This window comes from Micropterus dolomieu, linkage group LG21, assembly GCF_021292245.1.
Source record: "Micropterus dolomieu isolate WLL.071019.BEF.003 ecotype Adirondacks linkage group LG21, ASM2129224v1, whole genome shotgun sequence".
Classification (NCBI taxonomy): Eukaryota; Metazoa; Chordata; class Actinopteri; order Centrarchiformes; family Centrarchidae; genus Micropterus; species Micropterus dolomieu.
Window position 1 is genome coordinate 31,643,807 of NC_060170.1, and position 15,673 is coordinate 31,659,479.

General features: G+C 40.7%; 1 protein-coding gene across 2 annotated transcripts in view; it reads right to left on the reverse strand.

Annotated features, from left to right (window-relative positions):
- Window positions 1-14,172, reverse strand: part of piwil2 (piwi-like RNA-mediated gene silencing 2) — a 37,710-nt gene extending 23,538 nt beyond the window's left edge. Inside the window, exons 1-4 of one of the 2 annotated variants that reach the window (XM_046035407.1) lie at window positions 13,948-14,172; window positions 5,614-6,077; window positions 5,400-5,505; window positions 4,438-4,549 (exon numbers count right to left, since the gene is read on the reverse strand). In XM_046035407.1, the coding sequence (XP_045891363.1) occupies window positions 4,438-4,549; window positions 5,400-5,505; window positions 5,614-6,033 (638 nt within the window). In that variant the 5' untranslated portion in view covers window positions 6,034-6,077; window positions 13,948-14,172. The remainder of the gene's footprint in view (window positions 1-4,437; window positions 4,550-5,399; window positions 5,506-5,613; window positions 6,078-13,947) is intronic. The other variant, XM_046035406.1, reaches the window with a different exon arrangement.
- Window positions 14,173-15,673: the final 1,501 nt, after the last annotated feature.

Sequence of the window (15,673 nt, forward strand, 5' to 3'; positions counted from 1 at the left end):
ATAATCCGAGCAGATTCAATAGGGACCTCGCACGGTCGTGCTCGGGCCCTAAATATATATATAATCCGAGCAAATTCAATAGGGACCTCACACGGTCGTGCTCGGGCCCTAATGAAAACTTGAAATATATCAGTCTGTGTGGAATGAATGTATACATTATACAAGTTTCACTTTTTGAATGGAATTACTGAAATAAATCAACTTTGATGATATTCTAATTATATGACCAGCACCTGTATAAAAAGGTGACGTAACAGCACAAAAGGCAACTAGTTTATTTAATGTTTTTCCAGCAACCCTAAATCAAATAATTTGTAAGTAATTTCCAAAACATTTTTATTACTTTTAATGGACATAACCTGTTTAATTCTTCCTGTGAATATAATCCAATTAATCCGATTTCCATCATATACGTTGTTTTAAACACCTTATTTTGAATACCGGACTTTGTCACATGTGTATCCTCCATACTCGTGCTACTATTCATTCTATTCACCAAGTCCGACACAATTTGATAAATTATATTGTATGTTGTGCTAGTATTGCGTGCAATTACTACTTAGTAGCCGCTCTTCAGGCAAGAGTCCTCCTGCAACACTTGTTACAAACTGAAAAAATGACTGAAGTCTCTAACCCTGCCCGTCAGCTCGCTCTAATCTTTAACCACTTTTACCATAAAAGCTCTAAAACCTGAGCACTCCAAATTTAGCAGCTAGCTTCATTGCGTTCTCACAAACAAGTGACAGTGGAAACACTCAACGCTGTTCAAACCCTTCGTTAACGTTACTGTAATTACCAAGTGGTTGTCTTGAGACGGATGCCAAAGTGTGTGAGCGTGCGAGTTTACAGCAGTGGGAAGCAGGCGCTTTAATTTTAATGTATTTTTGGTTCATATTGAAACTATGGTTCATATTGAAACAAATTAGACTGGGAAATTAAGGGGAAACACTGTGTTTACTGTGGGAATTTCTGTGTTCATCTTATCTGTACACTTGAGCTGCTTTTACAGAAACAAAAAGTGTCCTAACTGCAATGGTTTGCTCACCTTTGGTTTTGAGCCCAGTTCTCAAGACAACCAGCAGGCCTTGGACAGCAGACCTCGGTGATCTCACCGTGGCTTGGGACCATAATGATAATAATGCCGAAATAGACAGTGGTGCAAGGCCATGTAGTAGGGCTGAACGAGTTTTTTTTTTTTTAACCAATACTGTGATTTAATATGCAACAAGTTTTTAAGCTCTTTACCTTATGTATTATTCAAAACGGACAAGTATTAAAGCAGTGTATAGTATGACCAACATAATATTGGATAGATTAAACATACACTGTTCTTTCTTGTGGGTCAGGCCTGTATTATGATAAAATTAGGTTATGCATGAATAATTATGAGCAATGGTGGTAAACTAAATAATATCAGAAAGTTAATTTGAGAGTCAAATCATGGCATTAAATAATGATATATCATCAGGTCAGCCTACCTACAGACCACAAGAAAACACTTATTTCACCACAGTGTGTTATAAAGTAAGCGCTCAATTCAAAACCCACAGTTCAACCACCAATTAATGAGTCCTTATCTCAGTTTAAATCTTTCTATTTCCCAGTAAGCAAAGAAAAAAATACTCAGTTTGAGGTTCAATTTAAAAGTTGGCCAATGAAAATAAAACCAAGTGACGCCTCTCGTGTTTAATAGACAGGCTTAGTAATTCTCTGACAATACCGGAGTCCCCCTCCTCCCCCACAGCCTCCGATGCTGGTAAGCAGCGCACTGGCTGTAACTCGGGACAGACTTGGCCTCTATCGGACTTGTGCGTTTGGTATGAAACGCCGTTTCACAGATATTTCCTGAGCTGACTGGCGGCTGTGTGTGAGACACTGGCGCTGATCGGCACAATACGCTTAACTTACTACACGTGTCTTTCTGTTGTGCATTTTTCCTGTCCGTCAAAGCGAAGGATGGCCCGACGATTTCAACCACCAATCTACCTGCGGGTCATTCCGTCTGTGACACTTCTGTAGTGTCAGCTTCCGTCAAGCTTAAGGCCATTATACAACAGCGTAGTGTAATCGCAGTCTTTGCAATTAGAAAATCTAGTTTTATCATATCGCAATAATATTGCAAAAGCTGTTAATCGTTCAGCTCTACTGTGTAATAGGGCTGCAACTAATGATTATCTTCTTAGTTGACTAATCTGTTAATTACTTATTCGATTAGTCAACTAGTCACAATTATTTTTGTCACCCCCTAACCCTAATAAAACCATTTAATTAAATATCTTTCAAGTGAGTAACTGGTCTCCAACAAACTAGCTAACGTTAACCATTAAGTGAAGTTTACTACCAGGGAAGACTACAAGACAGCATAGGCTACTTCTATAAGTCATGATTTACTATTGCACATAACGTGTTTGCTAACTAAAAGAGCATTCCCTTAGGCAGCATAATCTATGAGACATCAAAACCAAGAAAACAGATAACTATGGAGACGTTGCTCCAAGATAACCCAGGCTTTATCCCTCAAAACAATAAGCTCATAATCGTAGGTTAATTGTAGGTTTTAACTTTAAAACTTTTAAAGAGAGATTTTTGCTTTGGAAGTATATAAAATAAAAGTAAATTAAAAGCGGGTACAACTGTACACTAACAATGTAATGTCTATTTATTATAATAAAGCAACCATCCCTTTTCATACTACTTCTGTAGTCTATTTTTTCCCAAAGTGCTTTTAAGTTTTATAAGGGGAGAACGTTCTGTAGGCTACATCATGAACATTTAAACTCTCTTACATTTGTGGCCTTCCTTTCTTGCTCTGTTGTTGCTGCTACTGCAGTGGTCTGAGTAACTGGGACCAGAAGGCTCTGTGGATGAGACTGGCTGGCACCGCTAACCTCGCGGGCGCTTGTGGAGCTTCAACCTCGAAAACGTTTGAGCACATTCTTTTATTCAAGTTCCACACAGTTGATTTCTTGTCTCAAAACTTCTCAAAAGTGTGTTTAGTGATGAAATAGCGTACAAAACAAAAAAAGTTTCCGTTACTTTCCAGTACTTCTCTTACTTTCTGCTTCTCACATGAATGCTGCTTCTTCAGGAGTTGTCTTACAGTCAAAGCAGTCATGGCAGACAGTGGAAGCGATACTGCCCCCAGCATTCCATGTAGTGCATTGCAGTTAAAAATGAACAACCAATGAAATCTCACGTCGACAGATTTTTATAATTGATGTCGTCGATTACGTCGACTAATCGTTGCAGCCCTATCGTGTAGTGCGTGTAGTGGCATGTCTGTTCATCTTCTGTTCTGTGCTTCACGGAGACGTGGCTGTGTGAGTTGATATCGGACTCCGCGCTGCAGCTGGCAGGCTTCAAACTGTACAGAGCGGACCGCGACACAGAACTCTCCGGCGAAACAAAAGGTGGAGGTGTCTGTTTTTATATTAACAATGGCTGGTGTATCGACGTCACAGTGATTCAGCAGCACTGTTCTCCTGATCTGGAACTTCTTATCATTAACTGTAAGCCATTTTACTCCCCACGTGAGTTTGCTTCATTCACTCTGGTCAGTGTTTACATCACGCCAACGTTCAGGACGCACAGAGCATCCTGGCTGACCGGATACTGCGTGTGGAGCAGACAAATCCGGACTCCCTTGTTATTGTTCTCGGTGACTTTAACAGGGGAAATCTCAACCAAGAACTCCCCAAATACAGACAGTTTATAAAGTGTCCAACCAGAGAGGGGGACACTTTGGATCACTGCTACACCACAGTTAGCAGTGCCCATCACGGTGTCACACACGCTCCACTGGGACACTGATCACGTGATGGTCCACCTGATTCCTGCTTACAGGCAAAACTAAAAGCTCTGTAAACCTGTAGTGAGGACATCAAAGAAGTGGAGCTGTTGAGGACCTCCAGGCATGTTTGGACTGTACTGACTGGGATATTTTCAAGAAGGCTACCAACAACCTGGATGAGTTTACAGAGGCTGTGACGTCCTGCATCAGCTTCTGTGAGGACAGCTGCATTCCAACACGGACCAGGGTGAGTTATAACAATGACAAACCCTGGTTCACAGCTAAACTCAGACAGCTAAGGTTGAAAAAGGAGGCGGCAATTAGGAGTGGTGACAGGGCCGGGTGCAGGGCATTAAAGTACAGGTTTGTTCTTCAGTTCCATATTTATAAATTTCCACATTTATTTATGTTGACTGTATGTTTGTTTACATGCAGCACCTTATCACCGCAGCAAATTCCTCGTATGTGTAAAACACTACTTGGCAATAAAGCCTAAAAACCCTTCTGATTCTGATTCAGAGGTGTTCAATGAAGTTTATTTATATATTATCATTTTTGGGGGGATATTCCATCATATTGACAGATGTTTCTGATATTTAGTGTATGTTAGTCAAGCCACTGGATCTTTCTACTCCTCCCCCACCTACCTGCTGCCTCTGCCCATAACCTCTTCAGGTTGGCTGATGCTTTCTGGGCTGCCGATGACACCTGTTGGACCCTGCGGCTTCATGTCTCCCATTCCTCCAGCTGCTCCTCTTCCTGCAACAACAAGAACAACAAAAAAAAAAAAAAAATAACTCCGTTCTTATGGATGGTGTTTGAGTTTTGCCAATATTCTCCTTACCTTGGTTAAACAGGGGTTGCTAACTACCTGCCTTTGTAAACAAATGTCTATTTTTGGGAGAAACTTAATTTAATGATATTGATTTTTAACGTATTTTCAGCAACTCCCCAAACAGAGAGAGGAAAGGAGGAAACAAAGAATAAATATGTTGACGAACAAGGGGTCAAAGAACGATTTGAAGATTGGCTTTACAATGTTAAAAGCAACTAGGACCATCTTATTCTCTTTAAATTAATATTTTTACCTTTATTTTTCTATAAAAAAAAACAAAAAAACAACACCACACAAATTGTTTTTACTGGAGCAAAATTGTACTTCTTATTTTCATTCTGTTAATAAGTCATAATTTTCAGAAATACAGATGCTGTTTTACAGCAGTGAAAATAGTATAATCAATGAGTATAACAATATATAATTATAGGAATTAATGTTGAATTTATGCTATTTTTTTTTAAATTCTCAACACTGCATGTTTTCTGTGTTTCAGGTCAATTTCACCCCATGCAGTTTCTTTCTGCCACGAGAGGGTGCCAAAGCTTTATGCACTGCACCTAAAGCTCCCCTCCATCTAAGGAAGATACTGATTACTAAGGAAAATCATCACAACCTACAAAAGAACTTTTCCATGGACGCCACACTGCCTGTGCTTGGCCACATCTTACAATAGTAGCTGTAACATTGTTTTTTTTAGTAACTATAAAACCAATAACTGGTCCCAGTCCCATTTAATTGTTTCCATTAAAATCTAAATCTTTTAATACAGACCCATTGGTTGTGTTCCTCTTCCCCATGAAGTCAATGAGGGCTCAATGCCCATTCCTCTAAACATTGAGACCAATGCTGATGTTTGCCCAAAGGTAGGCATGTCACCCTGTAAGCAGACAAAAACCACAGCAGCTCTTAATGTCGGGCAAAACAATATTTAGAAAATTAAAACATGCCAATTGTATCTGCGTATAGACACATTTCTGGTTCAGACCTCTTTTGTCGCAGAATTCTCTTTTGGTAGGTCTCGTGGCGTGGTTTCACACGGGGGTGATGTCTGTCTGTGCTGTGGCTCCAGACTAGGCAGGATTGCACTTCTTGCCGCCTCTACCTTTGGTTCAGCCGCTGGGAAGACCAGCCCTCTGACTCGGCCAACTCCTCCATCAGGCTGTACCAGCAGCCATCTAGCTCGTCCAAACACAGGTTCAGTTCCGGGCAGAGTTACTCCTCGTCCTTGTGGGGTATCGCCAGGAGTAGGAAAATCTCTGGCTCGTCTTCTACCAGACTCTTCTGTAGAGAGTGGCAGCCCTCTACTACGTCCTGCAGATGGCGCCTCTAGCTGTAGTCCTCTTCCACGTCCCAGCCAAGAAACGCCCGTCATACTACTGTGGTCAGGAGGCTTGTTTGGATCCATTTGATGAACTTCTGGTATTACCAGTTGACACAACAATGGGATAACTGCAGGGAGCAACCCACAGAGTGAAAGTTAGCAGTAAGTCTCATTTATCATATACAGTAGCTACTACTAGGCCTGTCATGAAAATGACATTACTGACTTATCATACGATACATGGACCGCGATCATTTTTGCAGACCTCGATATTGCCCATTGCGTTTACACACGTTTGTTTACACAAAAAAGAAGATCGCAACATTTCAGGCTGTCCCGCTGTCCTCTCATCTGCTCACTGTGTTAGAGGCAGGGCTCAGGCAGCTCCTCCATACTCACAGAGCAGACAGTGGCAGGCGAAGATGACGTGAGGCTATTAGGGGTTTTATTTTTTTCCCCATAAGACTGTTAACTCCAGCCACACAGTTTCCACAGGGCGCGGCTGCAGGAGCTGATTGTGGCCATTCTAGACAATGCTTGCGATTCCACCAGATGCGCCGCAGCACATTTCAGAAGCATAGAAGCGGTTCTCTGCTCCGTGGAGGATACACAGAGCAGGAAGTCAAGCAGGATAATTATAATTAGCAGGATTGTATATCAACAAAAAACTGAACAAGTCCACTACATCAGACAGGTAAATCTCTCCAGGCGGTTCCAGTGGGATTTGAAGCTGCACAGAGGTGCAGGTTCTTTTGGATGTTTTTTGACATTTCAATTCTAATGTCTAGATTAATCTAATTCCCAAGAATAAAAAAATCAGTTACTCTTTGAAAGGGTGTACTTTCTTTATTATGCTATTATGTTATCATTAGAAATGGCATAGAAGTGGTTTTAAAATAACTATCATATTGCACTGGGCTTCTCATTAGGAAAGCCAAGGTCTCCACCAGAGGTCCAGGACCCCCTATTACACTGATGTAGGGCTGCAACTAGGGCTGAGCGATTAATCGTTTTCAAATCAAAATTACAATTTGAAAGAACGGACAATGAAACATCGGGATGGACAATGTCATCGTGTTGTCTTATGTGCATGTGTCCTGGCACAGAAAAAAAATTGGTAGATTATTAAGTTACGTTACAAGTCGGTGAACACACAGTGCAGATGTTGGTTTCAGTTGTTTGATAGGCTACGTCATTAATAAGCTGACGTGTGGCTCACCTGCTGCCATGATAATAGATCGCGGGTGCAAATATACAGAAAAAAAGACAAATTCTCAGGCTTTTAGGCGACTTTATAAAATACACTGCTGGTGGAGAAAACGGAGCAGACGGGTGGAGAGAGACAGAGAGAGGCGGGGCAAGCCGGGGGTGTTTACCTGAGGCAAAGGTGTGTGTGGGTGTGTCAGAGTGTGGGGAGAAGAGAATTCTGAGGCACGTGCAAAGCATACTTACAATCAGCATGGACGATGGCATTGTCTATCTGCCCAATCCTACAGGACGTGTAACGAAACTGGAGGAAAACGTCGGATAATGGCGGCAGCCGAACAGACACAGGCAGTATTGTCCGGCGTCAACTCACACTGAAGTGTTTCAGCAGCAGGGCGTTTAGCTTACACGTTAATTTGTCATTTTGTGTACTTCAACTATGGATAAGAGCTCTCTGTTAGTCTATTCCGCTCTGTCCAGGCTATCGTTACATATCCACATGAAGCATTTTAGAATAAGAGTCTGATTTTGCTTATTTGTGCTTCTACTATGGTTAAATAGGCTACGTAGTTAAATTGTTTCTTTTTTTTGGTCTGTTTTAATTGTTGATGTACGGTCAGGAGTCTGCAAACTGTTTTATTTTGAAAATTGCCTCTATGCCATTCTGTGTCTGACTTCCTGCTCGATTCATCTGCTCAGTCCTGCTTTACACAGCTTCGATTAAAATCGATTTGTTCATGACGTCATCGGGCCGTAACGACACCGTCAGCTTAACGGACTAAAGTGATGTGAACAATAAAGTTACTAAAACAACATCAGCGCTGCAGTAACACCTTCACCACCTAAAACCTCCAGAGTGTGGCAGCACTTCACTCTTCACTCAGCCAAAAAGATTGTTAACTGCAGTGTCTGCAAAGCTGAGCTTTCCTGGAAACACCGGAGCATCTGAAGAGGAGGCGCGTAACGTTGTTGCTCTGTGGATGATGGAGACTCGTCTCGGTAAGCTAGTTAGCGAGCTAGCTTCGCATTAAAGCCTTGTTACTTCACGCGATGAGCTGTAACGTTTTCTATAGTTTGCTTTGGAGAATTTGATAGAATTTTAATGGCGCTGAGAGTAGCGCATTTATGACACAACGGCCGCGTTCACATTCCAGATGTGCCCTGAATTTACAATCATAAACGATGCATCGCTCTTGGCGACGTTCCCATCTGGAGAACGTGTTGCTGCCGAGTGCACGAGATTAGACAACACCGGACTATTTCATACTTTCTAAAGAGAAGACGGTTCTCCTGTCAATGCGTGAGGCGGTGGGTAATCCGCCCCAAACTCCCTTAAAAAAATCTGAGTTTTGTGAGATGTTGAGTTAGGGGAAAATATATAGACGTTGTGAAACGCTGGACTACTATAAAATAGTTAATAATTATAATAATGATTGACGCCCCTGTAAATTTGGCAAATGTAATGCATGACGTTATTCCTTTCTTTGTATATGGTGTCAGTTTGTCCCGGTGTGTTGCAGTACTGGTGTGCAAACTGCTCAGTCACTAAACAGCAGATCAGCTGCTGAGATCAGGACTTGATTTCAGAGCTGATAGTTAAATAAGACGCATTGTGTAATTTTGCTATTCATAATCCGAATAGTCGATTATTCGTTACAATAATCGATAGATTACTCGACTATCAAAATAGTCGTTAGTTAGAGCCCGGTGAATAGAGAGAAACGGGTCATTAATAAGGTATGTTCAGCAGTAAATGTACAGTAGAAGTTACAGAGGCTGGTGAATGAAGACTGCAGCTTCTCAGGATTAAAGAGGAGCTCCCATGTGTTGCTGCCAACTGTTGAATAAAGTGAAGGTTGGCCACAAAGTTACCACTGACTTCGGCCCTGGAGATAAACTGTCGCTCCTGTGCTTCCTAAATCTTATCAGTCACTGTATTTTTGTAAAAACTATTTCAAATAACAAAAGAAGTTTTTTACACTTGTTGTGTTTTAGATGCTGCGTTTTTGTGCTTACATGTCGTTTGTTCAGTAATTATAAGTATTGAAGTTCCTCTTGATAATCCTACCGATAAATAAACTAGACTCCGTAGGGCTGAACGATTAATTGCATTTGCGATATTATCGCGATGTAATAAAACAAGATTTTCTATTCGCAAAGGCTGCACTTACACTCTGGTCACATGACACCCAAGAGGAAAGCAGATGCACGTTACGCTCTACCTTGCCTTCTTGTTGTAAAACAGCCTTAAACTTGACAGAAACTGACACTACATAAACTTTAGTGTCACACAGGGAATCAAAGTAGCACCCGCGGATGACTTGGTGGTGTTAGGTGAAATCATTGGGCCACCCGCGGCTTTGATGGACAGGAAAAATGCACAACAGAAAGACACATGCAGTAAGGTAAGCGTATTGCGGCGATCGGCGCCTGCGTCATACACACAGCCACCAGTCAGCTCAGGAAATATCTGTGAAAGGGCGTTTCAAACCAAACTCACAAGTCCGAAAGAGGCAGGTCTGTCCCGAGTTACAGCCAGTGCGCTGCTTACCAGCATCACAGGCTGCGGGGGAGGAGGGGGACTCCGGTATTGTCAGAGAATTACTGTCTATTAAACACGAGAGCCGTCACTTGGTTTTATTTTCGTTGGCAAACTTTTGAATAGAACCTCAAACCGAGTATTTTTTCCTTGCTTACCGGGATATAGAAAGATTTCTACTGAGATAAGGACTCATTAATTGGTGGTTGAACTGTGGGTTTTGTATTGTATTGTGCGCTTCCTGTATAATATACTGTGGTGAGTTAGTTTTTCCTTGTAGTCTGTAGGAAGGCCGACCTGATGATGATGATGATTTTAATGCCATGGCTTGACTCTCAAATTATCTTTCTCATATAATTATACTTTGATATATCCAGTGTTTCCCCTATATGCATTCAGGAGCGGCGGGCGGTCCGCCACTGCTCAATCATGACCGCTGCTACTAAAATTTCCCACGATCATTAAACTATGCGCTACAAATGTTTTCACTCGCACACTGAGAGAACAGCAGCTTCCTCTCCTCGTTCTATGCAGAAAATAGGTGACAGATGATGCTATAAGAGCAGCGTAACTCTGAATCAGGGGGTGCGTTGCGAGTGTTTGATTGTCTAAGCGGCAGAAAGTGACTATGTAACTTAACATTAGCTCAATTTATAGAAAGTAACTGGAAGCTGTATTTTATTACTGCCTACTTGTCCAATGTTGAGAACATCAGGTACAAACAGACTAAACTGACGTAGCCTGCAGCTCTGTCCTGTATAGATTAAATAATTTTTCAGTTTTCAGTCTGAAAAAGTGGTTTTGGAAAAGAAAGGACTGTGGTGACTGGTGGAGTTGAGGTTAGTAAAGCTAATTAGTGATGCAAACTAGTCCTTTTAAGCTAACGAGAAGACGTTTCTTTTTGGATTTTAATGTGCAAATAAAATGCACCTCAAAAGGGAGGAGGTTTATATTAATGTCTACAGATAAATGTCAGAAGCTGTAAGATGAAGACACAAAAGGCAAACATGACAAACAGTCGTATCTATAATGATTCTGAGGTCGCAGAAGAAGAGGAAACAGAGTTTTCCTGCCATTAAGGCCTTGGGGTGATGCCCAAAACATGCTGTGCCACTGTAAAATCACTGTGGAGCAACAGAACCAACCAAATTAGTTTCTCTAGATCTAAAGGTTGTAGTTCCTCCCCAGTAGACTGATCTTTGGGTGTTGCTCTAGCTTTTCCAACTATTTGTTCAGTGATATGGTGAAAGAAATGTCCCAATATGATGTAAAATTACATATTTTTCATTGGAAAACACACCAAAACATTAATCTAAAGCTCACATTAAACTGGGAAAACACTGCAGTTTTAAGCTATTCTAAAAAAGGTGCATTGCATGCTCATGGACACAAGAACAATGTTGCTGAGACATGCTGTGTTGGGGATTTATATTCAGACAAAAATGTAGCTTCTATCTAATATTGTGTTGGTCATACGAAACACTTATTTATTGCTTGTCCATTTTGAATAACACAGAAGGTAAAGAGCTTAAAAATTAATTGCATATTAAATCGCAATATTGGTAACAAAAACAAACAAAAAAATAAAATTAGATTATTTTCCAAAATCATTCAGCTGTAAGACTCAGCGTCTTAGATTTAGGCCTAGAAAAGTATTTTGCTTCACTACATATTTAAATTTTGTCAGGCTTTTTGTCACACCTTCTACAGTAGGCTACTGCTAAAACTCGCCCTCTTATAACGTGCTAACGTGCTCTCGGACAGCAGACGCTGTGGATTCTACTATATTTCAGCAGAATAGGACTGGTTACCATGGCAAAGATGCGTTCATGAGTTTGTTTATCAACAAACTCTCTGCAGAATGGCATAGTATCCCTTTAAGGATCAACACTTTTCCTGTGAACCTGGGTAGACATCATTAGAAAGCAGAACAGCAGGGCTTTATTACGTTACATACAGTAGGAAGTTAGCTAGCGTTAGCTAACTAACATTAACATTAGGAATAATCCACAGCCGACATTTTTCTGGATTTATTTTAGGTTTTGTTAAGAGAATAAATTGTACTTCTATCAACCTCTCTGCGTAGCGACTGTAACTATTACAAGTGCCCCAGGAACAGCGTTTGACCAGATCTTAGAAATCTACAGCCAAAAAAAAAAAAAAGGTAGAAAAGGATTTTTTTTGTATTAGTCAATGGAGCACAGCCATGAAAGTGTTGCACCTCAGAGCGAGTCCTATATTGCGCTGTGATTGGCCAGCTGAGTTTTCAGGGCGTGGCTTAGCAAAGGGTCAATTCACAGAGAGCTCATGGAGCAGCACGTCTGTCTAAAATACTCCCAGACGGTCACAGCTGCAGTCTTGTAGCTGGAGCTTGTCAATCCCTGCTAACCCATAGACTGTATATAAGAAATGGACGTAGTCATCGTGACGTCACCCGTTGGTTTGTGGACTGCCGTTTTGAAGCCTCGAGTTTGGCCGATAGGGCGAGTTTTTGCAAGCAGGAAGTGCCCGGAAGTGACGATATGCCGGAGCTAACTAGCTTGCTAAGCTAGGTGCAACTGTAAGTCTCGTTAACTGTTATTTTAACAGGGCTGATAATTTTATCTAGCGAACAACAGTATTAAAACTAAATGTACTCACCAGAGAAAGTGAACAGCTGACTCTTAATAAGCTTTTTCAACGGCACTGGTTAAATTTACACAGTGCCGAGGGTACGAGTCGGCTCTAGCCTGATTGACAGGTCGTTACCATGGTGACCTGTCAATCAGAGATAATCCCGCCCTGAAACATACTCTGCTTTGTGGTCCATTTTAAAATAAATGAGACCATAATTTACTAGATTAAACATCATTTTGTATTGAAGAAGACTTGAAACTAGCGACTGAGACCATAAACTCCTCAGGAAAGTGTTTACTGGGGTAATTATTCAGCTGAGAAGTCGGGTCATTTTCACATTATTTCTAATGGAGCTGGACTTTTTGCAGCCAGAAGAGTCGCCCCCTGATGGATTTTTAATAGAATGCAGGTTTCAGGGACTTCCGCATCGGCTTCATATCGTAGACCGGAAGCTTCCCGCTTGCTGCTAACACCAGATGCAGCAATGCTTCAATGCGAGCTGATGTATTTACGTAATCGATTACCCAGCCCTAGTGTATATTATGACCAACACAATATCAGATAGATATAACATACACTGTTCTTTCTTGAAGGCAAGTGCTGTGTTAAGATGAAATTAGGTGATGCATGAATTATTATTTTGAGCAATGGTGGAGAAGTAATATCAAATTATAACATTAATCATATGAGAAAGATAATTTTAGAGTCAAGTCATGGCATTAAATAATATGATATCATCATCAGGTAGACCTACCTACAGACAAGTTCACCACAGTGTGTTATACAGTAAGCTCAATACAAAACCCACAGCTCAACCACCAATTAATGAGTCCTCAGTTCAAATCTCCTAGGAGTCCATCTCTCATCAAAACCTCCGTTTCTATTTCAGTAAGCAAAAAAAAAATAAAAAATAACTCAGTTTGAGGTTCAATTCAAAAGTTTGTCAACAAAAATAAAAGTGAGGCCTCTTGTGTAACAACAAGCTTAATTCTCCGACATCACAGGAGCTCTCCCCCTCTGCAATATCGCAAATGCAATTAATCATTCAGCCCTATGTGCCAAAACTAATTAACCCCACGTGAGAACTTTATGTAGAGATAAGTTACATAACTCAAGTCTACCTAATATAAAATACACAGACTGTGTTAAGGTAATTTTTAATCAAGAGGTTGCACAGTAATTTTTGTCTTTATGGTTAGTGCACGTTAATATTAACAATATTAACTTTGACTAAGATGTTTGACAAATGTTTAACTACGGTATTAAAAGCGTTGATGAGACCACGTGACAATAAGCTAGCTACTTTATGAGGTAACCTTAACTTTAGGCATTTAATTATCGGCCACTTTAACGATAATTAACGTTTGATAGACACAACGTCGTTTTCCCCTGACCAGCTTCCCTTCATAAAGTTAATTTTATGTATCAATTAATAAACCAACTAGTTGACTTAGCCAGCTTACACTAGACATAAAACTTTATTAGCAGTGTCAGTTAAGCTAGTTAACTGAAACACGTGTTGAGGAAAATTTTCAGTGACAACCGCTAGAAACGAAATACTTCCAAACAATTCAGCAATGCTTTTCAAGTTTCAAGAGCACACTATTAGTTATAAACATTACAGCATGATAACTCACATAATATCCGACGAGATGCCTCCAACCTGGCGCAAAGTGCCCAATCAGTAGCTGCCTGTGGCGTCAATATCCAAGGTAGGAATTCAAAGGGTTGATGGATGGTATCTTCCCTCCGATACCCTTATTGGATAATCAGTAGATTCTGCGGCAAGGCATTGGTTTACTCTACCTGTCAATCGTTTATTGTAAATTTATGATACTGGGGAATATATGTTTCGTCGCCCTCTGGTGGGAGCACAGGTGGTGTGACACCTGATCAATCTGCTTCACCAGTTGTATCACGTGGGCAATGTTGGGAAAATCACTGTCACTTCATGACTACAGCATCAGTCTATTAATTAATGTCAGTGACCTGCATGTCCTGTAATTGACTTTTAATGCAGACTCATGACGTGGAGTCCAGGTGAATTTATATAGCTAATTTCTTTTAGATGGAATTAACGTTAAAATAGCATTTGGCCTTTTTTTCTTTAAACAAGGGAGTTTTTCTGGGACCCAACATGGCCTCCTGAACCTGCCAGCTAAACACTGCAACAGTATGTTAGTGGCCAACTGCAGCCCTTTAAATGTGGTGTCAATGTGGTTCATAAATATTGTTGTGCAGCTTGTTGGTGGTGAGTAATTTGTTTGACAAGCTTAACCATATCATGGTTATTCACAAATCATAAATTTATCGTCACACATTAAGCCAACGATCCACAGTATTTGGGATAAAACTCCTAAATGTTTACCTTCACCACACTGACTAATCAGATTATATGAGTGCGCAAAACTTACACAGCTTTTCCAGTCAATGCGCTTGACTGTTGACAAGTAACTGGTCCTCGAGTGCTGCGCACTGGCTGCCCACAACTTTTGCATACATATTCTGCCAGTATATGTGACAATAAAGTTAATTTCATTTAACATATTTAAAATGCTTGAGACAAAGCTAAAAATGGTTACTGTGATTAAACACGGGGTCACTGTTGTCTTTTGGGAAATTACCCAAATTCTGTAGTTGCTGTGCGTATATCACAGCCATTTATGGCGTTCAAGAGGAATTCTGTTTTACAGATCTTGGCTTTCACTAATTGTCTCACTTCAAAATGAAGAACATTTATTTTGGATATAAAAAGGCACAACTAAAAAAGCCAATCGCGATGAAAAGACACTTCACCTCCTACTCAAGGTCAGCTGCTGACAAGTGCGTAGATAGGTGGTGGACTGACATTCGTAAAAGTCCAAAGTCCCACAGAGCTTTGGTTTTTGGGTCACCGGTCAGGCATAGTGGCAATTAGTCTTAGACTCTTTTGAAATAATCACCAACATGCTCCCAGAGGTATTGAGGTGATGACTTTGTGCACACACCTGGTCTCTGCAGGAATACATTAATCAATGTTCTAGAAAGTAACCATTGCTTTGGTCCTTTTCTTTTTTTTTTGGGAGTGACCAGATGGTATAGTGTGTTTCACTGCTGTCAAGTCTCCTCTCTCCTCAAGTCAACTTTTAATGGAACTTTTAACAGTTATAGTTATTTTTAGATTGATGAACATGCCAAGGCAGTCCTCGACAGAATCCATTTCATCATTAGTGCTTACAGGACAACATCACATAAATAGCAACAACTAAAAGGGAGCCTGGTGAGGCTTGTAAATGATTTTATCATCAACAGATAGAGGTGACTGCCACAGATAAGAGAATCAAACTGACCTTCGATAATGAATCTGCTCCGAAAAACCTTCTC